This window comes from Oncorhynchus mykiss, chromosome 15 (genome assembly GCF_057628025.1).
Source record: "Oncorhynchus mykiss isolate SJ-2025 chromosome 15, ASM5762802v1, whole genome shotgun sequence".
NCBI classification, from domain to species: domain Eukaryota; kingdom Metazoa; phylum Chordata; class Actinopteri; order Salmoniformes; family Salmonidae; genus Oncorhynchus; species Oncorhynchus mykiss.
Genome location: NC_143036.1, coordinates 56,840,001 through 56,865,000, shown reverse-complemented (window position 1 = coordinate 56,865,000; position 25,000 = coordinate 56,840,001). Strand labels below are relative to the sequence as shown.

Below are 25,000 nucleotides of genomic sequence, written 5' to 3'. Positions count from 1 at the left end.
AGAGGTCACACATGCAGATAAAGACAGAGCAGGCTAGACTAGAATGGTCTGCATTCTTACTGGAACAATCAGTGGTGAACATCCTATAATTCAAGGAATTGACCAACAATTGGTGAAAAAAGGAGGATGCATGTGAGAGATTAATTTAACAGACATATTGCAGAAGTGGATGTATGTAGAGTTGAAGTCAGAAGTTGACATGCACTTTGGTTGGAGTCATTAAAACTCGTTTTTCGACCACGTTTTTTGACCACTGCATGACACAAGTAATTCTTCCAACAATTGTTTACAGACATATTATTTCACTTACAATTCACTGTATCATTATTCTAGTGGGTCAGACGTTTACATGCGTTAAGTTGACTGTGCCTTTAAACAGCTTGGAAAATTCCAGAAAATGATGTCATGGCTTTAGAAGCTTCTGATAGGCTAATTGACATCATTTGAGTCAGTTGAAGGTGTACCTGTGGATGTATTTCAAGTCCTACCTTAACGCAGTGCCTCTTTGCTTGACATTATGGGAAAATTAAAAGAAATCAGACAAGACCTCAGAAAAAAAGTTGTAGACCTCCACAAGTCTGGTTCATCCTTGGGAGCAATTTCCAAACGCCTGAAGGTACCACGTTCATCTGTACAAACAATAATACGCAAGTATAAACACCATGGGACCACACAGCCGTCATACCGCTCAGGAAGGAGACGCGTTTTGTCTCCTAGAGATGAACGTACTTTGGTGCGAAACGTGCAAATCAATCCCAGAACAACAGCAAAGGACCTTGTGAAGATGCTGGAGGAAACAGGTACAAAAGTATCTATATCCACAGAACGAGTCCTATATCGACATAACTGTTCAGCAAGGAAGAACACACTGCTCCAAAACCACCATAAAAAACCCAGACTACGGTTTGCAACTGCACATGGGTACAAAGATTGTACTTTTTGGAGAAATGTCCTCTGGTCTGATGAAATAATGACCATCGTTATGTTTGGAGGAAAAAGGGGGATGCTTGCAAGTCGAAGAACACCATCCCAACCGTGAAGCACAGGGGTGGCAGCATCATGTTGTGAGGGTGCTTTGCTGCAGGAGGGACTGGTACACTTCACAAAATAGATGGCATCATGAGGTTGGAAAATTATGTAGATGTATTGAAGCAACATCTCAAGACATCAGTCAGGAAGTTAAAGCTTGGTCGCAAATGGGTCTTCAAAATGGACAATGACCCCAAGCATACTTCCAAAGTTGTGGCAAAATAGCTTAATGACAACAAGTCAAGGTATTGGAGTGGCCATCACAAAGCCCTGACCTCAATCCTATAGAAAAGTTGTGAGCAGAACTGAGAAGTGTGTGCAAGCAAGGAGGCCTACAAACCTGACTCAGTTACACCAGCTCTGTCAGGATGAATGAGCCAAAATTCACCCAACTTGTTGTGGGAAGCTTGTGGAAGGCTACCCGAGTTAAACAATTGAAAGGCAATGCTGCCAAATACTAATTGAGTGTATTTAAACTTCTGACCCACTGGGAATGAGATGAAAGAAATACAAGCTGAAATAAGTCATTCTCTCCACTATTATACTGACATTTCACATTCTTAAAATACAGTGTTGATCCTAACTGACCTAAGACAGGGAATGTTTACTAGGATAAACTGAGTTTAAATGTATTTGGCTAAGGTGTATGTAAACTTCCGACTTCAACTGTCTGGATCGTGAGAATGGAGGCAAATGAAGGACACTAAAAGGAGAAGATGACAAATATCTGAGAGCGCTTTGCCTTTCCTTCAACTTCTGAGGTCCTTTATAACTAGATAAGGACGAATCAAATCACGTTAATCTAAGCAGCAGTTAAAAGGCAACCGCCAGGAGTCAGACGAACGGCCAACGGTCACACCCTTTGTGGCGTGCGGCACAAGCACGCCAACAACACAAAAATGGCTCACGTCTTCAAGCAAAAAAAAGAGGGTGGAGGGTGACCTGGGGAACAAATAAAATATGAACACTAGACTAGAGCATTCCCCCCTGAGAGATACAAACAACCGTCTTTCTGTCTGGCTCTGTGTCTCCCCAGCAGGGCATCAGTTTCCTGTCCTGAAGGGGTCAGCGGTGGGCTGCTGGAGCAACTGGCAGTCATTGCAGCTCTAGGGGGGGATGTTTTGCTGGGCATCCTGTGGCCAGTCTGGCATGAAGAGAATATTAAAGAGGCTCCAAATACACACAGCCCTGCCAGGCCTCTCACACATTACACTGCAGACACTGTCACCTAGAGAGCCAGACAAACTCGGCAAGCTCACACACTGTATTCACTGCCTCCCAGATCATTGCTATTCATTCCAATTTCCCTCACCCCCTTCACCCACTCACTGTCCCCTTCACCCCTCTCCCCCTCACAATAGGCAATGTGCGGGGATCTGAAACCTTACCTCACATTCCCTTATGTCCTCCACTCCCCTCACCCCCTCACCCCTTCACCTCCTCACCCCTTCAGACCACTACTGCCCTCCCCCTCTGTCCCAGTCCCATGGGTGATGTCGTGTCCTCTCCGAGGGGTTCTGTTTATTTGTGTTGGAGTCTGTTTTACAGCTTGTGACTGACCCCACCTATCTTCTCACAAGTCATCTTAACAGCAGGGCTGCTTAACAGCTACTCTCCCAATTAACATAGCATTAACATAATATTAGCATGTGTGCATTCTGGTGTTGATGAAGAGAAAATAACCGTTTAAAAAAAAAAGTGTTTTTATCATATGAAACAGCGAGAATCGCCTACGGACATTTAATGTCTCTTTCTAAAAATGGATTATTCGGCGGTGCACAAAATCAGACCTGCTGGTGTTGACTGAAAGTTTCTTGTAGAGTTGTACGGCTCTACAAGACAATGCAATACTGTTCAGCAGTGGTATCAGAATGAAATGCCTGTTACAGGTAATGGATCAGATACATAGGATCTTCTCAGAGGTCGACGGGGGGGAGAAGGAGCTGAGTTGGGGCAAATTGAGACAGACAGAGAGCGAGGGAGTGAGAGAGAGAGGGGGGGGGGGGGGGTTCGTGTGAACGAAAGGAAAGGGAGAGAGACAGTGAGTAGGGAAAACTAAAGTAGGCCAGCTGTTGATGATGAAGTCGTTGAATGTTTAATGTGAGTAGTGAATGTGTGAGAGGTGGGTAAGAGGAAAGACGTGTCAGCAGTACTGATTGGAGATCAGCCCACGGGGCCTTACTGCTGTACTGGGTACCATGCCTGTCCCTCAGCACACGCACGCCACTCAGACCTGCTGTCATGCTAGGACATCACATCTCAGACAGACCTGGCCTGTTGACAACACAGCTTTGTGAGTCGTCTGATTTGTGTTTGTGATGCTGTGCAGAGTCAATGTTTTTCAACGCAGAATTAACATGTAACAGTCAGAAATTCCCAATTTCTTGACCTGCAGTACAGGGGTCTGATATGAAATGAGCATGTACAGAGGTACAGTAGGCCCATGCACTCTCTTTTGGACTGTCTTTTTCCACATAGAAATGTAGCCAAACATTCTCTCAGTTTGGCCTGTTTTCAGTAGTCTGTGAGCCTGTTTGGCCTGGGCAACTGTGCTGCACTCAGCTAGTGCTCTCTCTTCACTAATCCCTCCTCCTCATGAATACATTAACGCAGCGCGTCTTAAACTCAGCTTAGCTGTCGGCTCAGCACCACATCACATCCTATTACCTACTTTAAATCATTCATCTGACATCGTTTTCACTCAATTTCAGAAACACCCACGGACGGTTCAAATCTGCACATTTCACCGAGCTGTCGCCGCAGCGACCCTCTCTAAACGAACAGTTGTCGTTGCATACACAATCACACACACACAATCAGGCTCACACACACACACACACACACACACACACATGCTACCACTCAAGCACCAATACACACAGTTCTCCACATCTGAACATAGCTTTTTGATAGTAATTTTGGACGAGAAACTCTAGTTGTAAAAGCAATAAGATCAGAGAGAATAACTGATATTGTGTCATTTTAAAGAACCGACAATATTCAGTAAAACAAAGAAGTGCTTACTGTCTGTAAATATTATGTGCCTACTGAAAAAATGATCCTTTTGTCTATACAGATAATTTGGTTAAAATAGCCAGTGGATAGCTTTCAAATTAAAATAAAACTCTCTTTATTTCCTACAGAACAGCTTAAAGGTGTACTTCACTGTGTTGCTGACAATAAAGGGAAAAAAAACACCCTCTCCTCTCCTCAACTATTCACATATAAACCCTTTCTCAGGCTCCCCTCCAGGCTAGAAATCTAAAATTTAGATTGCCCCCAAAGAACAACCACTCCTTTACTTAGGAATTCTCAATTTGCCCCAACACAGCACCGTATTGCATTGAATGGGTTTGTAAAGCTTCAGTAATTAACAAAGCCACATAAAATCAACTCTGTGGAGTGCATTGAACTGTTTCTATGTCTGACTGTTCTGGGAAGTGTACAGAGCGACATGTACGTGGGACAGCTTTTAAGCATTTCATGGAGAGTGACAGTCCTTGTTTAACCCTTTAAAGAGAACGCTTCAACATACCTTAAACCCCACATGAATCTTAACCACACAAATAACATAAAAAATCTTTTTAAATTACAAATAGACCTGGTCCTTCCACATCTGTCAAGACAAAGGGCAGGATTCAATCTGTATCGTGGAAAATCCACATCAAAATGTAGAGACAATTTCCGATTGAGTCGACATATGCAGCGTTTAAATTTCAACGCAGATATTCCGCGATACTTCAGCAATACGGATTGAATTTAGCCGATCATTGTTCTGTTTAAATTGAGTTAAGAAGTCCCAAGATGTCTTAACCCTGTCGCTCTCTCTCTCCCTCTCTCGTTCTCTCACCCACCCTCTCTCTCTCTACCCCTCTCCATCCCTCTCTCTCATCTCTCTTGTTGTTGATAATTAGGTTATCAGGTGTTTAACTGGCTGTAATTAGATTCTACACCTCACAGCTGGCCCTCTGATAGGTGGGGAATAAGATGCCTGGCGCATAATTAACATGTCATTATGAAACTGATTGAATCGCTGGGAAACACACGACATGGATTCCATGGCGATAGTGTTTCTTTCTGGGCTTTGATTGGGCAATGGATCATGGGGAAAAATGTAATATCTTGAGTTTATCTCAATCGTCTAAAAGGGTTTCACTGAAGTGAAAGACGAAAGTAAATAGCTGGTCGGCTTCCACCATACTGGTAGACTTCCTTCATACTGGTAGACTTCCTTCATACTGGTAGACTTCCTTCATACTGGTAGACTTCCTTCATACTGGTTCGGCTTCCACCATACTGGTCGGCTTCCAACATACTGGTAGGCTTCCTTCATACTGGTTCGGCTTCCACCATACTGGTCGGCTTCCAACATACTGGTAGGCTTCCTTCATACTGGTTCGGCTTCCCTCATACTTGTCAGCTTCCAACATACTGGTCGGCTTCCAACATACTGGTAGGCTTCCTTCATACTGGTTCGGCTTCCCTCATACTTGTCAGCTTCCAACATACTGGTCGGCTTCCAACATACTGGTAGACTTCCTTCATACTGGTAGACTTCCTTCATACTGGTAGACTTCCTTCGTACTGGTTCGGCTTCCTTCTTACTGGTAGACTTCCTTCATACTGGTTCGGCTTCCTTCATACTGGTAGACTTCCTTCATACTGGTTCGGCTTCCTTCATACTGGTCGGCTTCCAACATACTGGTAGGCTTCCTTCATACTGGTAGACTTCCTTCATACTGGTAGACTTCCTTCATACTGGTAGACTTCCTTCGTACTGGTTCGGCTTCCTTCTTACTGGTAGACTTCCTTCATACTGGTTCGGCTTCCTTCATACTGGTAGGCTTCCTTCATACTGGTTCGGCTTCCTTCATACTGGTCGGCTTCCAACATACTGGTAGGCTTCCTTCATACTGGTTCGGCTTCCACCATACTGGTCGGCTTCCTTCGTACTGGTTCGGCTTCCTTCTTACTGGTTTGGCTTCCTTCATACTGGTCGGCTTCCAACATACTGGTAGGCTTCCTTCATACTGGTTCGGCTTCCTTCATACTGGTTCGGCTTCCACCATACTGGTCGGCTTCCAACATACTGGTAGGCTTCCTTCATACTGGTAGACTTCCTTCATACTGGTTCGGCTTCCTTCATACTGGTTCGGCTTCCTTCATACTGGTCGGCATCCAACATACTGGTAGACTTCCTTCATACTGGTTCGGCTTCCTTCATACTGGTAGACTTCCTTCATACTGGTTCGGCTTCCTTCATACTGGTTTGGCTTCCACCATACTGGTCGGCTTCCAACATACTGGTAGACTTCCTTCATACTGGTTCGGCTTCCTTCATACTGGTTTGGCTTCCACCATACTGGTAGACTTCCTTCATACTGGTTCGGCTTCCTTCATACTGGTAGACTTCCTTCATACTGGTTCGGCTTCCTTCATACTGGTTTGGCTTCCAACATACTGGTAGGCTTCCTTCATACTGGTTCGGCTTCCTTCATACTGGTAGACTTCCTTCATACTGGTAGACTTCCTTCATACTGGTTCGGCTTCCTTCATACTGGTTTGGCTTCCTTCATACTGGTAGACTTCCTTCATACTGGTAGACTTCCTTCATACTGGTTCGGCTTCCTTCATACTGGTTTGGCTTCCTTCATAATGGTAGACTTCCTTCATACTGGTAGACTTCCTTCATACTGGTAGACTTCCTTCATACTGGTTCAGCTTCCTTCATACTGGTTTGGCTTCCTTCATACTGGTCGACTTCCAACATACTGGTAGGCTTCCTTCATACTGGTTCGGCTTCCTTCATACTGGTTCGGCTTCCACCATACTGGTCAGCTTCCACCATACTGGTAGACTTCCTTCATACTGGTTCGGCTTCCTTCAAACTGGTTCGGCTTCCACCATACTGGTCAGCTTCCACCATACTGGTAGGCTTCCTTCATACTGGTTTGGCTTCCACCATACTGGTCAGCTTCCACCATACGGGTAGACTTCCTTCATACTGGTTCGGCTTCCTTCATACTGGTTCGGCTTCCATCATACTGGTCGGTTTCCACCATACTGGTCGGCTACCACCATACTGGGGCGGCAGGGTAGCCTAGTGGTTAGAGCGTTGGGCTAGTAACCGGAAGCTGACAAGGTACAAATCTGTCGTTCTGCCCCTGAACAGGCAGTTAACCCACTGTTCGTAGGCAGTCATTAAAAATAAGAATTTGTTCTTAACTGACTTGCCTAGTAAAATAAAGGTAAATAAATAAAACTGGTCGGCTACCACCATACTGGTCGGCTTCCACCATACTGGTCTGCTTCCACCATACTGGTAGGCTTCCACCACACATTGGTGAAAAAAGTACCCAATCGTCATACTTCAGTAAAAGTAAAGATACCTCAATAGAAAATTACTCAAGTAAAAGTTACCCAGTAAATGTCTACTTGAGTAAAAATCTAAAAGTATTTGGTTTAATATATGCTTAAGTATCAAAGTAAATGTTCGCTAAAATATGCTTAAGTTTTAAAAGTAAAAGTATAAACCATTTATTTCATTAAGCCAGACAGACAGCACCATTTTATTTAGTATTTATTTAATGGCAACCAGGGGCACACTCCAACATTCAGACACCATTTACATATGAAGCATGTGTGTTGAGTGAGTCCACCAGATCAGAGGCAGTAGGGATGACCAGGGATGTTCTGTTGATAAGTGCGTGAACTTGGCTATGTTCCTGTCCTGCTAAGCATTCAGAATGTAACAAGTACTTTTGGATGTCAAGGAAAATGTATGGAATAAAAAATACAATATTTTCTTAAGGAATTTAGTAAAGTAAAAGTAAAAGTAGTCAAACATATAAATATTAAAGTAAAGTACAGATACCCCCCAAAAACTACTTCAGTAGTACGCATTTTTACTTAAGTACTTTACACCACTGCCACCATACCATACCAGGCTTTCACCTTTACTATGTTTTCAGAGAAGAGACAAAGGGCTGAGACTTCTTTATCGTTTATCATTTGCATTCAGATGCAAATAGGTACAGTATTCTGGATATAGTGCAGCTGCAAATAGGTACAGTATTCTGGATATAGGACAGCTGCAAATAGGTACAGTATTCTGGATATAGTGCAGCTGCAAATAGGTACAGTATTCTGGATATAGTGCAGCTGCAAATAGGTACGGTATTCTGGATATAGTGCAGCTGCAAATAGGTACAGTATTCTGGATATAGTGCAGCTGCAAATAGGTACAGATGTTTAGTTTAGAAGTACAGCACACACATCCAGTAACCTGCAAGTGCAGTGTCCAAAGAGTGAACCGATGAAAGAATGTCGAAAGCCCCCGTTTTAAAGCGTTCAATTTAGCATTGAAAAGTGTGCGCTGATCTACTGTAGCCTTCGTTGTGTATACCAGTGTGTGTAGGTGCATTGTAAAGAACTCACAAGGACCATTGGAGCATTACAGAACACATCGCTGTTTTTATTAAAGCCTCGACTGGCAATAATACTGAAAAAAGTGAACTCAGAACAGACGGTGCATGGCAAGCCCACGGCGAGCCCACGGCGAGCCCACGGCCTCTCTTTTTTTGTTGTTTCCTTTGTTTATCTGTCATTTTTCCTCTTTTTTTTGTAAGAGTACATCAACTCCTGCTTTTATTGTAGCATGAATAACATCAATAAAAGAGAAAAAGAAATATACAACTTATATTACACTGTGTTATGAACAAAATATAAATCTATAACTCTATGTTATATGTACATAGTTATCTTTCTCCATTTGTCAAGTTGAGATGGTCAGATACGTGTTTCTTTTTTTTTTTTTTGACTAACTCTGGCTTTGTTTTGAGCTCCACTCGTGACATTTGATTGTCTTCATTATTATTATCATCATCTTCATCGCGATCATGGTCACCATCGTCGCTGTGTCGGCCAACATCACCAGGGCCTAACATCCTGTCACCCTGCTCATGAAAAACGTTGGACTCTATTCATTAGTATAACTAGAGCTCAATGTTTGTCCTGGTCAGGTCACATGGTCAGGTCACAAAACTCCTGGCCCTTAGTACAGTATAATACCTCAGTATGTGGCAGACCTAGCAAGCTGGGACGATTGTAACTTGTAACCCCCTCCTTTTCCCCACACTGTCTAGCCTACTTGTCTAACCTACAGCTTCCAGCCAGAATACAGGACACCCTTTCTTCAGCGTTAGGTCTCACCGTGGCCTGATTGTGAGGTTGTCTGTATGGCCACGTAAGATTGACTGTGAGGCTCACTATCTGGCAATAGGCATGGTTGTGATTGATTGTGTCAGAGTAAACATCTACAGCAAGCATGACTGGGCTGGGTCACTATCTGGCAGCACACCTGTAGAGTGAGTGGACATGGCTAATGGCTAGGTCATAGTGTGGAGCTAAAACAAAGTAAAGTCCCCAGAGTTCTGGAGTCACATAGATATGACAGGTCATCTTACTGAATGTCAGGTTATGCTGTTGAACATTGTTGAATAGGCAAAGTAAACACTGATTTTCCTATGGGTCGCAAATGTGTGTGTGTGTGTGTTCTGATCATGTCCTAATTTGATTTAAAAAAAATTACATTTGCACAACTGTGTCTGCTAATCATTGGTGCGTGTCTGCTGTCTGTGCGTGTCTCTGTGTCCGCCAGCCTCAACGATGCTCCACGGCATCTCAGTGTAAATAGCAACCCTAGTAAACGGGAGTCTCGCTCCTTTGTTCAGAGGAAACAGGATAGAATAATAGAACCGTTTTCTTTTGTCTTCATAAAAAGAAAGAAAGTAGAAGAAACTTCACATTATACAATGAACCATTTACGAAGAAACAAAAAAATCACCTTCTTTTCTCTGACCACACAGAGTGTCTGAGTGCTTTTAGAAGTGGGTTTGGACATAAACGGGTTACGTTGTCAAGCTGAGGGACGCGGATGGGGAGAGAGTTAGTGAATAGAAAGTCCAGTCTCCTTCACGAAGAGCGACAGCCGCCCGTTGGCTGTCGTCCGTGTCGCTCCTCCTCCTCACCCAGCGTCCATGTAGGATTAATACTAAACAAACAGAACAGATCAAAACAGGAACTAAAAAATGCAAAATTACAAATAAAGTATAAAGTAAAAGGACAACATTAGATGTAAATACTCTAAACCAGCTAAATATAATAATGCTTCATTGAGCGAAGAAGTTTCATATTGGTCGTAATAAACCCAATAAGAGGCCAAAATAAATTATACTGTACATAACTTACTCAAATTGAAAGAAACGCTGACCATCATTATAATTATTGTTAATAATATTATTACACTAGAGGCAGTTTGAATAAAAATGATAAAATACAGTATTGAAATACAAAGGAAACACTGACGTGCTGATATGACGATCAGCTCCTCCCAATAAGAACAGCAGAATGACGTGTTTTGGGGACACGGACGGGGACAGAGTCAGACACAGGGGGACATAGAGGGGGACTCTCAGAGAGAGGGACAGAACGGGGACAGACAGCAGAGACTCCTGTGCTTTAGTCAAACTAAACTACCAGTAAGGAGCCCACAGGAACCCACCAAACTTCTAGAACAAAATACACACCAACTTTGTGTGATATATCAATTGGGAGTATTATGAGAGGGTTTGGGTTGTGGGTAAGAGCTGTTCGCTTGTGGTGCTGGCTGGATCAGTTGGCAGCGGAGTAGAGTTGTTGCGGGGTTTCGATTGGGGAACTGGGGCTTGGGTATGTGTGTGTCTGTGAGTGTACAAGAGAGCCATAGGGCTTTCTCTGTCTCTGTGTACCAGGATACTGAAGTTCTGGGGGCTCACAGGGGAAACTCCAGTGTTTCTGTTTGTCTTGGAAAGGGACAGAGTTCTGGGATCTAGTGCCTCTAGTGATGACTAAACCAGCTCACACAGACTAAACACACACACGCACAGCGAGCTTGCTGACACACACTCTCACACACATACAAGGGGGTGTTTCATATCTAAAAGAAACCTTTCTTTGTACCTTCCAAAGTCCTCATGATCAGAATAAAAGAAGAAGAAAAGGTAAAAGATTGAGAGTGTAAAAGGAGAGAAGAGGATTGGTGGGAGATTGTCTCATCACACTGTACTGTCCAAGCTGGCCCATGATGAGAGACTAAGGTCCCCCCCACAGTCCCCTGAAGTGAGCCGGTCCTCACTGTCCAACACTGTGGCCCTGACTGGACTGTCCCATTTTTACTCTCATAAGGGGAGTCACACACACACACAGAGGGAGGATATCTGCTGACAGTACACTGAGTTGAAGAAAGAAGAATAATTCTAAATAAAAGTTTTGCTTTGACTTCTGTCAGGTGCTTTACAATGAAAAGGGAAACATTTCTATTTTGTATCTATTATTAAAACTGTAGCACAAAAACAACAAATCACATTCACAAGCCACTTGTTGGCACCGTGTACCTGAGTGAGAACATCATAGAACCAAGAAAAAAAAAGCTGTTTTAAAAGTGTCTCTTTTATAAACAAACAGGTCGGCCATTTTAAAGTGTCTCTTTAATCAACTGACAGGCCTGCTGTTTTAAAAAAATGTCTCTTTGAAGTCAAACTGGTCTAAAAGGTTGTTTTTTCGGTGTTTTCTCCTCATATAGTAGCTTACTCATGACATAATGTATATCTCATCTTGCCTCTATGGCGTACACAGCAGTAATACTCTAGTATACCTTGTAGTACTTTGTTAGTACGCTGTAGTACTGTGTAGTACTCAGCAGAAGTCACGGCAATCAGTTCGTCTCCTCCTAGACTCCAGTCTGTGTAACAGTCAGTGTGAGTGACAGGTCCTGTGCTTGATTTGATTGGTCGGTTGCTGGTATCGGGATTCCAATGGGAGGGGCTTGGCTCTGAGGTTCCAGAGTTCTTGTTGGTTAAGGGGTAAAGGAGGGCGAGGTTTGTGACATTGGATGTGATTGGATATAAGGGACGGATAGTCTCTCAGGATTGGTGGATGGACAGGGTTGTTTCCAGCAAGAAGCTGGGTAACTGATTCTGATTGGCTCTGCGTCCCGATTATTGGTGGTTGTCATTATCGCTTCCATAATCTCCCTCCTCGTCCTCATAATCAAAGTCGTCGTACGCATCACCATTGCTGTCGTCCAATCGCAGCTCCTCCTGTTTGACTCGGGTCTCGTCTCCCTTGAGGCTGGGGTGGTAGGGGGTCTGGAGGGGTGGGGCGGCGTGCTCGGGGCTGCTGGACAGTGAGGAGTGCTCCGAGGGCATCTGGGGGGAGGGCAAGCCTGCCAAGGAAAGGGCACCTTGGTACACCACGCCCGCCGAGGACAAGGGCAGCTGGGCCTGTTGTCTGGAGAAAACCACAACACAACAGTTAATACAGTATAATAACACAATATAATGTAGAAATCTGGATGAATAAAATAAAATCCATCAGATGCATTCATACAACTCTTTTTACAGTCAACACTACGTGCTTTATAGTAAACTCAGACCACAAAGACAAGTTACACAACGGTGAGGAAATACTTTATCCCACAGTCAGAAGTGTGTGTGTGTGTGGTTTTGGTTACTCACTCACCCCACAGTGAAGTACTGTCTCATCTCCTGCCGGCGGTTCCTCATAATGGCCTTGTACTCTCCAATCCTCAGCTTCTTCCCGTCCACCAGACAGGTCCGTTTGGGCCGGGGTTTGTACTTGTAGTCCGGGTACTTCTCCAGGTGCTGCTTGCTCAGCCGGGCCTGCTCCTCGTAGTACGGCTGCTTCTCCAGGTTAGTCATGGACTTCCAACGAGAACCTGGAGAGAGAGGGAGGGTGGGGGAGAGAGGGAGGGAAAGAGAGAGAGAGAGGGAGAGAGGGAGGGAGAGAGAGAGAGAGAGAGAGAGAGGGGGTGGGGGAGAGAGGGAGAGAGAGAGAGAGAGAGGGGGTGGGGGAGAGAGAGAGAGAGAGAGAGAGAGGGTGGGTGGGTGGGGGAGAGAGAGAGAGAGAGAGAGAGGGTGGGGGAGAGAGAGAGAGAGAGAGAGGGAGTGGGGGTGGGTGGGTGGGTGGGAGAGAGAGAGAGAGAGAGGGGGGGGGGGTGGGTGGGTGGGTGGGTGGGGAAAAGATAGAGAGAGAGGGGGAGGGTGGGTGGGTGGGTGGGGGAGAGAGAGAGAGAGAGAGAGAGAGAGGGGGGGGGAGGGTGGGTGGGTGGGGGAGAGAGAGAGAGAGGGGGGAGGGTGGGTGGGTGGGTGGGTGGGTGGGTGGGTGGGGGAGAGAGAGAGAGAGAGAGGGTGGGTGGGTGGGGGAGTGAGGGAGAGAGAGAGAGAGAGAGGGAGAGAGAGAGAGAGAGAGAGAGAGAGAGGTGGAGAGAGGGAGGGAAAGAGAGTTGAAAGCAGGTTAAGTGTTGTCCTCGTTCACTGTGCTCATCTCACCATTAGAGTTCAAAATGAGTACCTCACCCTTCCTGTTCACTTTAGTAACACACGCTAGCAGACACACACATACCAACACACACAAGCCTGCGAGCAGGCACGCGATTGTATTTAAATACAATGTGCGCAATATGTTCCACAGCCTCTTTGCAGAAGGCCTACCCATTTCTAATCCACCAAAACACATCTTCTCCAATCTGGCTTTTTACAGTATATCTGGCTGCAGTGTTTAAGTGTGCCTGTGTGTCTATCGTGCTCTGGCCCCAGTGTGTGTGGTGTGGTGTGTGTGTATCTGGGCTGAATTTACACTCTGCTACTGCTGTATGTTAATGGGTAAAAGCTGTCTGTGCTGGCCTGGTTAGCTAGCACACTCCTTTCCCTTCCCTTCCCTGCTGGAATAGAAAACTCCTTCTGTTAACATTCGAGAGCGGGCCCTTATTAAAACCAGATTTCCCAGTGTTATAAAACGTTTAGGAGCTCTTTAAAATGTCACAGACTGGAGTGCTTGTTTAATGCATAATGAATTATATCATCATTGTTGAAGCTCTCCGTTCTCTCTCCAGAGCTAGTCATTAAGCGCTAGTTCCACAATACCGCTTCTTGTGAGGATCGTGGAATAGTGTGTGTGTGTGTGTGTGTGTGTGTGGATTCTGTCGCCTCTCTCTCCCAGCCTTAGACGCTGTGTGTCTCTGGGGACCCCACTAGGTTCCCAGCCCTCTGTCTCAGTAGCGCTGCTAGTTAACTACACTACAGATGTTCAGGCAACCAGAGATAAGGACGGGACAAAAGATACTGTCAATCAGAGTGCTGCCGTCACAAAGAGAGACAGAGGTACGGTGTGCGATAGGGGCCACGCAGAGCACCGTGACAATGACTGAGTACTGATGTGGTGTGGCTAGGGAAGAAGGGAGATATACACACAAGAAATCATACACACATGTACATAACTAAGTACATGGAGAAGTAATTTCCATAGAGAGGAGTTGAAGGGGAAGAGTGCAGACAGATCATGTATTCTTCTGCACTTGAGGAACACAGAGAGAGAGAGAGAGAGAGAGAGAGCAGCCTGGCCACCTCACAGGGGATCAGCTCAATCAGGTTAACATGCATTCTCATGCCTCTCTCACTCTCTCTCTCCCATCTTCCACTCTCTCTCTATTCTTCCTTGAAAGGCAGGAACACTCCTTCTCTCCCCTCTCACACCCCTCTCTCCCTCCTCTTCCCGTCTGGAGGGGGTCTTAGTCTTACCGAGGATTTTGCTGATGTTGGAGTTGTGCATGTCGGGGAAAGCCTGGAGAATCTTCCTCCTCTCATCCTTTGCCCAGACCATGAAAGCATTCATGGGTCGTTTAATGTGTGGTTCGCTGTTGCCTCGGCCCCGGGCCTCACGGAACATCCTGGAATCAGAAACACTGGGGCTGCCTGTGGGAGGGAGGGGGAGAGAGTGGATATATACACATACATTAACACAATCCAACACACGTATTCATATATGCATAGATTCTTACACACACACACACACACACACACACACACACACACACACACACACACACACACCATCTGAGTCTCCACTCATGGTGAAGTCCATCATGGCGTGGTTGAACTTCTCTCTGTCCTCTGACTGCTGCTTCAGCTGGTGGCTCAGACTCTCCAGAGCTGCCTTGTCCTGGAGAGAGACAAACAGTCAGTTAAACAGTCAGTCAACATGGACACCAATCAATCAATTCTCTATAGACAACCAATCAATCAATCTTTGGACACATTAGACTGCCTGGTTCTCAGGGGGGAGAGAGACACGGGCGTCAGTCAATCAACATGTTAGGTTAAGATATCAGTCAATCGCCAGGCCATTAAGCTATTGATTAACACGTGTAGATAGTGTATGTTGGATGTGTGCCAGAGGGTGTGTGTACCTGTGCTGTTAGGCTTGCTTAGTGGGGGTAGATGGTATAGTTAGTTGGCACTAAAGCATTGTGCTCTGGTCTTTAACCAGCCTGTCTATGTGGCAGTGTGGAGACAAGAGGGGCAGAGGGCAAGACTGGCACTGAAACAGGTAACAGCTGACGTCATTATAGGAATGACATTGAGATTGTGTTTGAGTCCATCTTCTATGATTGGATGTGTGTGTGTGTTTGAGTATGACTGTGTATGTGTGTGTGATATATCTCAGCAGCCACCTGTATGGTTATACTGGATGTCTATCTCCCCCTCTCTCTGAGGGCCTTGGGGTCGATCCGTTAGAGAGAGGCGCTCCACACACACACACACACACACACACACACACACACACACACACACACACACACACACACACACACACACACACACCGTGAAGGGCCACACTGCACGACCCCCTGCGTATTTATTACAGACAATAAAATGCTGATCGACTTACCATTTACATGGGTAATGCAACCAGCTGAAACACACACACACACACACACACACACACACACACACACACACACACACACACACACACACACACACACACACACACACACACACACACACACACCCACCCCCCCTCCCCACACACAGACACTCTTCCCCAACCCCAGAGCCTGCATTTACAGCTTAATTATACGATTAGAATCCATCCCAAAAGCAGTGCATTTTTAAAAACAACACTCCAGCCCTGGCGTAACCATTAGAAGATGACCCAGCCAGACTGGCACTAGCCTAATCAAACGCATGTCTCCGTTTTACAGCACTACAATTTAATTGTTCAGCTGAGATAATTCATCAGATTTGAATAAATACCATCGCTAAAGAGAGGGAATGAGCGAGACTGAGAGATAGAGGGGGGAGAGAGAGTGGGGACAGAGAGAGGGGGGAGAGAGAGTGGAGACAGAGAGAGGGGGGAGAGAGAGTGGAGACAGAGAGAGGGGGGAGAGAGAGTGGAGACAGAGAGAGGGGGGAGAGAGAGTGGAGACAGCGAGAGGGGGGAGAGAGAGTGGAGACAGAGAGAGGGGGGAGAGAGAGTGGAGACAGCGAGAGGGGGGAGAGAGAGTGGAGACAGAGAGAGGGGGGAGAGAGAGTGGAGACAGAGAGAGGGGGGAGAGAGAGTGGAGACAGCGAGAGGGGGGAGAGAGAGTGGAGACAGAGAGAGGGGGGAGAGAGAGTGGAGACAGAGAGAGATGGGGGGAACTAGCGGAGACAGAGAGAGAGAGGGGGTGAGAGAGTGGAGACAGAGAGAGATGGGAGAGAGAGAGTGGAGACAGAGAGAGAGGGGAGAGAGAGTGGAGACAGAGAGAGATGGGGGAGAGAGAGTGGATACAAAGAGAGAGGGGGGAGAGAGAGTGGAGACAGAGAGAGAGGGGGGAAAGAGAGTGGAGACAGAGAGAGAGGGGGGAGAGAGAGTGGAGACAAAGAGAGAGGGGAGAGAGAGAGTGGAGACAGAGAGAGAGGGGGGGAACTAGCAGAGACAGAGAGAGAGAGGGGGAGAGAGAGTGGAGACAGAGAGAGAGGGGGAGAGAGAGTGGAGACAAAGAGAGGGGGGGAGAGAGAGTGGAGACAGAGAGGGGGGAGAGAGAGTGGAGACAGAGAGAGAGGGGGAACGAGCGGAGACAGAGAGAGAGGGGGGAGAGAGAGTGGACACAGTGAGAAAGAGAGAGAACTAGTGAGAGGAAGGGATTTGTCTGCGTGAAACTATTTCAGGGAAAAATGCTGCAGATATGACTTGCGGCAAAACAAGTGACATCAGAAAAAAACCCTGTCCCAGATAGTAAAACAAGGCTAGTATTGATCGGTGTCTGTGTCATTGTATGTATGGAAAGTTCACTGCAACCTCAACGCCAATCAATCCCAAACCATTTAAAGGGTTGAAGAAGGGTTTATTGATATCAATAATTAAGGTCCTACTGACTGAGGGTCTATGGGTAATAAAAACCTAATTTCTAGAGAAAGACAGCATGACTGTGTTAGACCCAAAGCCTCTCTCTAAGTCAGAGTTGAGAATAAGTTGTTAAACAAACGGAAAGCAAAACTATTTATTGTGATCCGTGTAATCCAATCAGATGAATAGAGAGACTGTACTGTACAAGAACATTATAGAAGTGACACCCAGGCATCATGTGCTACAGAGGTAACCTTCAGCCAAGAGTTACAGCATATTAATCATCCTGGTCTATCCATGTGTTAGAAATCAACTGGTCATGGTTTGCTCTATTTGAATCGGTTCAACTATGGAGGACTGAGACTGAGAGGAGTGGAGGATTATTCTTCTAATGTTGCTCATCCAGCTTCATCCATCCACCCAGCAATCAGGACAATTATAACCCCAGAGGATTAGGGGTTGAGCTGGGCAGAGAGTAGTGGACGTTTCAGGTCCCTATGGAGCTATGGGGTTCACATTGGAAGTCAACTCTGAATAAATCACTTGCTTTAAATACCACATTGTCCATTTTAGGTATGACTCTGTAAATGTGTGTGTAGAGAGAGAACGAGAGCGAGAGAGAGAGAGAGAGAGGAGAGAGAGAGAGAGAGAGAGAGAGAGAGAGAGAGGAGAGAGAGAGAGGAGAGAGCTGTTGAATGTCAGCAGTGCAGATGCTCTTTAAGATCCAGCATGCTGCTGTGCTTGTGTGTGTGTGTGTGTGTGCGTGTGTGTATGTGTATGTGTATGTGTGTGTGTGTGTGTGTGTGTGTGTGTGTGTGTGTGTGTGTGTGTGTGTGTGTGTGTGTGTGTGTGTGTGTGTGTGTGTGTGTGTGTGTGTATGTGTATGTGTGTGTGTGTGTGTGTGTGTGTGTGTGTGTGTGTGTGAGTGTGTGCGTGTGTGTGTGTGTGTGTGCATGTGTGTGTGTGTGTATGCGCCTGCGTGTGTGTGCACCAGCTAACTCCCAGTGTGTTTAACGAATAACCACAATTTAGCCACGCTGCCGAGGAGCGGGCGCCGTCACTTCGTATTAGTGTCTCCTAGACGCTTCGCTAGCAGGCTCCCCGTGCCATCTTCCTGCCTCCTCCTGCATCCCCCTTACCTCCCCCACCACCTCCAGCCTCCCCAACACCCACCCTGCCCCCAGCATGCCTCACAGACACACACACACACACACACACACACACACACACACACACACACACACACACACACACACACACACACACACACACACACACACACACACTCATTACCCCAGCCAAGGGTTTCTCTAGCTGAGTAATTTATCCTTACTGCTTTCATTACACAGCTTATTGACAACTATAACAGTTTCGACATATACAGACATAATGCTGAATTACATTTGGTCTAAATGTATCGTGTTATATCATATTACAATATATTGTGTTGTAATATATTTTATAAAGGTGATTTAAACTAGAATATGACATTATATTACATCACATTGTAGGATAATACTGTATATTGTGCATTGCAGTACTTTGTGGATTTTTTTTCTTCCTGAAAATAAATGTTAATTTAGAAAACACTGTTATCTAGAGAGCGTCTGGGGATGCAGGGTTGGTAAAGTGCACGTGCTGGTTCAGTTGTTTTATTTATTTTGTTTTATTATATATATATTTTAAAATAATAATGTAGCTACTTTTCTAGAGGGGAATTTGCTCCTAATTCTTAAATCTAATGTCATGGTACAGAATTATCTCCTGTTAGTAGTATGAGGACAGAAAGGCACGGGTTGTGTTTACAGGGATGTACTAACATATCTGACCTTGTCGGAGCGTCCGTTGTTCAGGCTGAGGTTGTTGACGGCGGCCACCTTGGCATCCAACACCTGCTGTTCTCTCTTCAGCTGCTCCTTCATCTGTCTGGCCTCAGCGAAGGCCTTGGTCACAGCCTCGTGGTCGTTCAGATAGCCCCCCGAGGACAGGGATGACAGCAGGTCTGATGAGGAAGAGAGACAGACATAGAGTAGAGTATATGTTCATGTTAGAGACTGGATAACAGGACAGGGATGACAGCAGGTCTGATGAGGAAGAGAGACAGACATAGAGTAGAGTATATGTTCATATTAGAGACTGGATGACAGGACAGGGATGACAGCAGGTCTGGAGAGACACAGAAATATATATTTTTTCTGTGTATTTTAGTTTGAATTAAATAATATATTTAAAAAAATATAATTAAAATAGACTTAGAAAAAGACTAAATGATTGTTGATTGTTCTGTAAACTGTAAATGGAAACTATGTCTCTGTTTGTCAGATTGCAGATTGCTCCAGCTCTTTCAGAGATAAAACTATTTGGATGTAAACAGTCTCTAAGGCCATCCAGAATAAACACTGTCCTTAACCCCTGTGAGGCGAATACATGACCACACACACATACAGCCGCACACCCACCCGGACGCAGACTGACCAGTTGACTGCTAAGGCTGTGTGTGTGCCTCAGTATGTACCTGTGTCTAGGCCTCCTCTCTCTTAGCCTCCACTGAGAGACAGAAACCTGTAGATCACACGCACCCATACACATACAGACACCCCTGTCAAAAACCTGCCATGGGATGTTATTTCCCGTGGTGAACGTCACTCCCACCCAGCGGGCAGACAGAAACACACGCAGAACGGTAAACACAGTGGGCATCGGCATCCTGACAGACCATCTAAAAGCCCAATCCCTCAAATCTCAAATCTACACATCATTCAGATTTATTTAAAAGCTCCAGCAGTCCTCCTGAAAGGGGATACAGGTTTTTTGTTGCACAAATACTCACACATGCATGCCCGCTCACTCGCATGCACGCTCGCTCGCACACAAACACACACACACACACACACACACCTCCTCACCTCCTGTCCACACTCGCAAACACACACGTTCCCTCACTATCCATTTAGTCTTTTTCATCCAAAAGCTTATGGGATTCTTTGAAGAGTAGAAAAGCGCAGGCGGCATCCCGGAAGATTACTCCTATTAAACCCAAAAAGCCTGCTAATTTCCCCCTCCGGAAACATCTGCCCAACACATATCAAAGATGATTCAATATGATTCTCTGCTTCTTTTCAGCGTTGTTATTTGTGTTGTTGCCGCAGCTTAGCGGACAGAGCGGCAGCAGCATCTGCTGTGTGACTGTGAGAGGCGGGAGGTCGGAGGGAGGGATGAGGGAGGCCGTGCTATCGCTCTCTCTCCATCTCTGGGTTAGCTCTAACAAAGAGCTGCTCCAAGCTTATGGCCCTTTATCTGTCACTAATCCCTCCTGCTAATGCCATCGCAGGCCAGATTACGCTCTCAGATTTGTAATGACAGAGGAGTGAACTCTTACAGAAGTCATAACGGCAAAAATCGGATGCAGAGGGCTGGAGAGAGAGAGAGGCCGCTGGGGTGGGCTGTGTTGGCTGGCTTGCTGGATGGTAGTGGGTTTTAATCTGGATTCAATGTGTGTGTGTGTGTGTGTGTGTGTGTGTGTGTGTGTGTGTGTGTGTGTGTGTGTGTGTTTGTGTGTGTGTGTGTGTGTGTGTGTGTGTGTGTGTGTGTGTGTGTGTGTGTGTGTGTGTGTGTGTGTGTGTGTGTGTGTGTGTGAGTGTGTTTGTGTGGATAGAAATAATGGATGTGAACGTGTGTGTGTGTGTATGAGCAGAGATGGACTGTGTCTGCGTTCTTCTCTCTTTTTATGTGTGTGTGCACTGTGTGTGTGTCCTTGAGTGTCTGATTGCCAACCTAGGCATGACCCAGATAGGAGGGCTGGGGCCAACAGTGAGACACAGCCAGGGCCCAAACCCTACCCTACCCTGCAGCCTCACTCTGCCCTGGCACTAACGATTCAGAGTGGCCACACACACACTGTTGAAATTAGAGAGTTACACAGAGTGGGTCTCAGCTGTAGAGGTCACAGACACTGACAGTTCTCAGATCAGACTCTCTGAGACAGTCATTGAGGAGAGGTTGGATTGTGGGCGATAGACTGATAGAGGACAGATGCTGTGAGGAGACTGGACAGAGAGGAGCACGCACATACCCCCCGCCCCAACACACACACACACACACACACACACACACACACACACACACACACACACACACACACACACACACACACACACACACACACACACACACACACACACACACACACACACACACACACACACACACACACACACACACACACACACACACACACACGCACACACACACAAAGAATAATAAAACCATTGAAAGTCAAAACTCCCTTTTCTCTCTGTGTTTGACTGCAATAGCTAACAACACAAATCTTCTTCTGACCTGGTAAACACTCTAACAGGAACAGATGGAAACAGACTGTGTGCCGTGGCAGCAGACAGACACTCATTGTGATCGAAATGAAACGGCTTGCCTCAACATCTTCCGTCTGAAACTTTTACAACCTAATCCATTTGTCAGAACAAAAAACATCTGGGACTTAAATCCACTAATCTGCTATTAAATCCTGCGATTTGCTGAAAAACACTGAGATTAGAAAGAATACAAGTTAGAAATGCCCAACTGCTGCGAGAGGAGGAAGGGAGTGTGTCTTATAATGTGTGTGTGTATTATAATAGCTGTGTATGTGTGTGTGTGAGTTCTAACAGCCGTGTCGTGTGTTTATAATAGCCTTGCGATGTGCGTGTGTGTGTGTGTGTCTGCTGTTATTGTGTTATTATTGCAGGTTGTTATGTGTGTATCGTTCTGTAAGAGGCTTGTCTAATCTCATCTGTGATAAGTCCCGTCTGTCACACAGCTACTCTATTCGTCTGAAAAACACACTCTCCTCTTCCATTACTCCATTTCCCCTGCTATCCATCACACTCCTCCATCTCTCCTCCTCCTCCTTTCCCTCCTCCTTCTCCTCCTCCTATTCAAACCCCCGCTTAACCATCCCTGCCTCTCTGATGCTAATAAATGCTTCACAATAATATACCCTACAGGCATACACAATGGGAAAACATAGCCTACACTAATTATAGCACATCATTTTTGTTTGTTTTGTTACTTTTACCCCTTTTTCTTGTTATCCAATTGGTAGTTACAGTCCTGTCTCACTGCTATTCCAGTACGGACTCAGGAGAGGTCGAAGGTCAAGAGCCGTGCGTCCTCCGAAAAACGACCCAACCAAGCCGTACTGCTTCTTGACACAATGCCCACTTAACCCAGAAGCCATCCGCACCAATGTGTTGGAGGAAACACCGTACACCTGGTGACCGCATCAGCGTGCCCTGTGTTCGGCTCGCCACAGGAGTCGCTAGTGCACGATGGGACAAGGATATCCCTGCCGGCCAACCCCTCCCCTAACCGGGAGGACACTGGGCCAATTGTGCGCCGCCCCATGGGTCTCCCGGTTGCGGCCGGCTGCGAACCCAGAAACTCTAGTGGCACAGCTAACACTGCGAATCAGTGCCTTAGACCACTGCGCCACTCGGGAGGCCTTAATTACAGGTCAATGTAGTCAATGAACTATTATTGTAGCATGAATAAATGACTTAAAACACTACTTAATGGTGATGTGAGTGAAATAAATGACATTCATGTGTATACATTAATTATATCACATTAATGTACATACTTTAAATATCTACTACTACTAATATTATTATTGTTAATGTTATTACTGTTATTATTATATTACTACCACTATTTCTACTTATTCTATAATGGATTATATATTTTTTCCCCCTTATCAATCTACACACAATACCCCATAATGACATCACAATACTGGAGAGAGAGAGAGAGGCCGCTGGGGTCACAATACCCCATCATGACTTCACAATACCCCATAATGATAAAGCAAAAACAGGTTTTTAGACAGTTTAGAACATTTATTTTTTTTAATCCCGGAAATATCACATTTACATAAGTATTCAGACCCTTGACTCAGTACTTTGTTGAAGCACAATTGCCAGCGATTACAGACTTGAGTCTTCTTGGATATGACGCTACAAGCTTGGCACACCTGTATTTGGGGAGTCTCCCATTCTTCTCTGCGGATCCTCTAAAGCTCTGTCAGGTTGGATGGGGGGCGTCGCTGTAAAGCTATTTTCAGGTCTCTCCAGAGATGTTCGATTTGGTTCAGAGACTTGGTTCAGATTTGGTTCAGAGATTCAGAGACTTGTCCCGAAGCCACTCCTGAGTTGTCTTGGCTGTGTGCTTAGGGTCGTTGTCCTGTTGGAAGGTGAACCTTTGCCCCAGTCTGAGGTCCTGAGCGCTCTGGAGCAGGTTTTCATCAAGGATCTCTCTGTACTTCACTCCGTTTATCTTTCCCTTTATCCTGACTAGTCTCCCAGTCTCTGCCGCTGCATAACATCCCCACAGATGATGCTGCCACCACCATGCTTCACCGTAGGGATGGTATTGGCCAGGTGATGAGCGGTGCCTGATTTCCTCCAGACATGACGCTTGGCATTCAGGCCAAAGAGTTCAATCTTGGTTTCATCAGACCAAAGAATCTTGTTTTCATGGTCTAAGAGTCCAGTCCTCTAGGTGCCTTTTGGCTAACTCCAAGCAGGCTGACATGCCTTTTTACTGAGGAGTGGCTTCCGTCTGGCCACTCTACTATTAAGGACTGATTAGTGGAGTGCTGCAGAGATGGTTGTCCTTCTGGAAGGTTCTCACATCTCCACAGAGGAACTCTTGCGCTCCCTAACCAAGGCCCTTCTACCCCGATTGCTCCGTTTGGCCAGGCAGTCAGTCTAGAAGAGTCTTGGTGGTTACAAATGTCTTCTATTTAAGAATGATGAAGGCCACTGTGTTCTTGGGGACCTTCAATGCTGCAGAAATTTTTTGGTATCCTTCCCCAGATTTGTGCCTCGACAAAATCCTGTCTCCCAGCTCTAATTCCTTCAACCTCATGGATTGGCTCTGACATGCACTGTCAACTGTGGGACCTTATATAGACAGGTGTGTGCCTTTCCAAATCATGTCCAATCAATTGAACTTATCACAGGTGGACTCCAATCAAGTTGTAGAAACATTTCAAGGATGATCAATGGAAACAAGATGCACCTTCGATTTTGAGTCTCATAGCAAAGGGTCTAAATACTTATATAAATAAAATAAAAATGACATGTATTTTTAAACATTTGCAAAAATGTCCCAAAAATGTATTGTGTGGAGATTGATTTGATTTTTTAAAGGTGTGTTATGTTCAATTTGTGTATGCGTGGTGAGTGGGCGCAGTCCCTTACCTATGGAGCTGACTCTGGATGGTGGTCCTCCGACGCTGGAGGGGGCTGTGCTGTGTTTCATGGACCCGGTGCTATGGTGGCCCAGCTTCATGGTGGGGACCTGTGGGGAAGCGGGGGAGGTGGGTGACTTGCTCTCGCTTGCTGTCTTAGGCTTGGACGACAGGTTCAGGGGCTGAGCACCCTCGTCCTGCAAAATCAAAACACACCAGTTGTGGCCTAGTGGTCGCTGGGTGGGTTCAACCAATCACTGAGGATCACCTCGGACGTTTGCCCAATCAGAAGGCTTGGATTGGATTCTACAGCAAGGCAGAGTGGACAAACATGTGTCCCATATGGCTCAAACCACAGGATAAGATTCCCAAACAAAGCTAAAATACATACTATATTCCCCATGCCATGGAAGAGAGTCATGCACATTCTCTGCCTCCTGAAAGAGGTACTGGACATGCAATGACTCAGGCTGAGAATAGATGCTCGTGAGTCGT

At 45.8% G+C, this 25,000-nt stretch overlaps 1 protein-coding gene across 17 annotated transcripts in view; it reads right to left on the bottom strand.

Moving 5' to 3' along the window:
* Positions 1-8,482: 8,482 nt before the first annotated feature.
* The window catches only part of sox5 (SRY-box transcription factor 5), a 115,978-nt gene continuing 99,460 nt past the window's right edge, over positions 8,483-25,000 (bottom strand). For 5 of the 17 annotated variants that reach the window (XM_090198972.1, XM_090198973.1, XM_090198974.1 and 2 more), the window contains 6 exons: positions 24,516-24,702; positions 19,089-19,261; positions 14,979-15,087; positions 14,667-14,840; positions 12,589-12,805; positions 8,483-12,357 (listed from right to left, as the gene is read on the bottom strand). In XM_090198972.1, the coding sequence (XP_090055098.1) occupies positions 12,066-12,357; positions 12,589-12,805; positions 14,667-14,840; positions 14,979-15,087; positions 19,089-19,261; positions 24,516-24,702 (1,152 nt within the window). In that variant the 3' untranslated portion in view covers positions 8,483-12,065. 17 annotated transcript variants of the gene reach the window in all.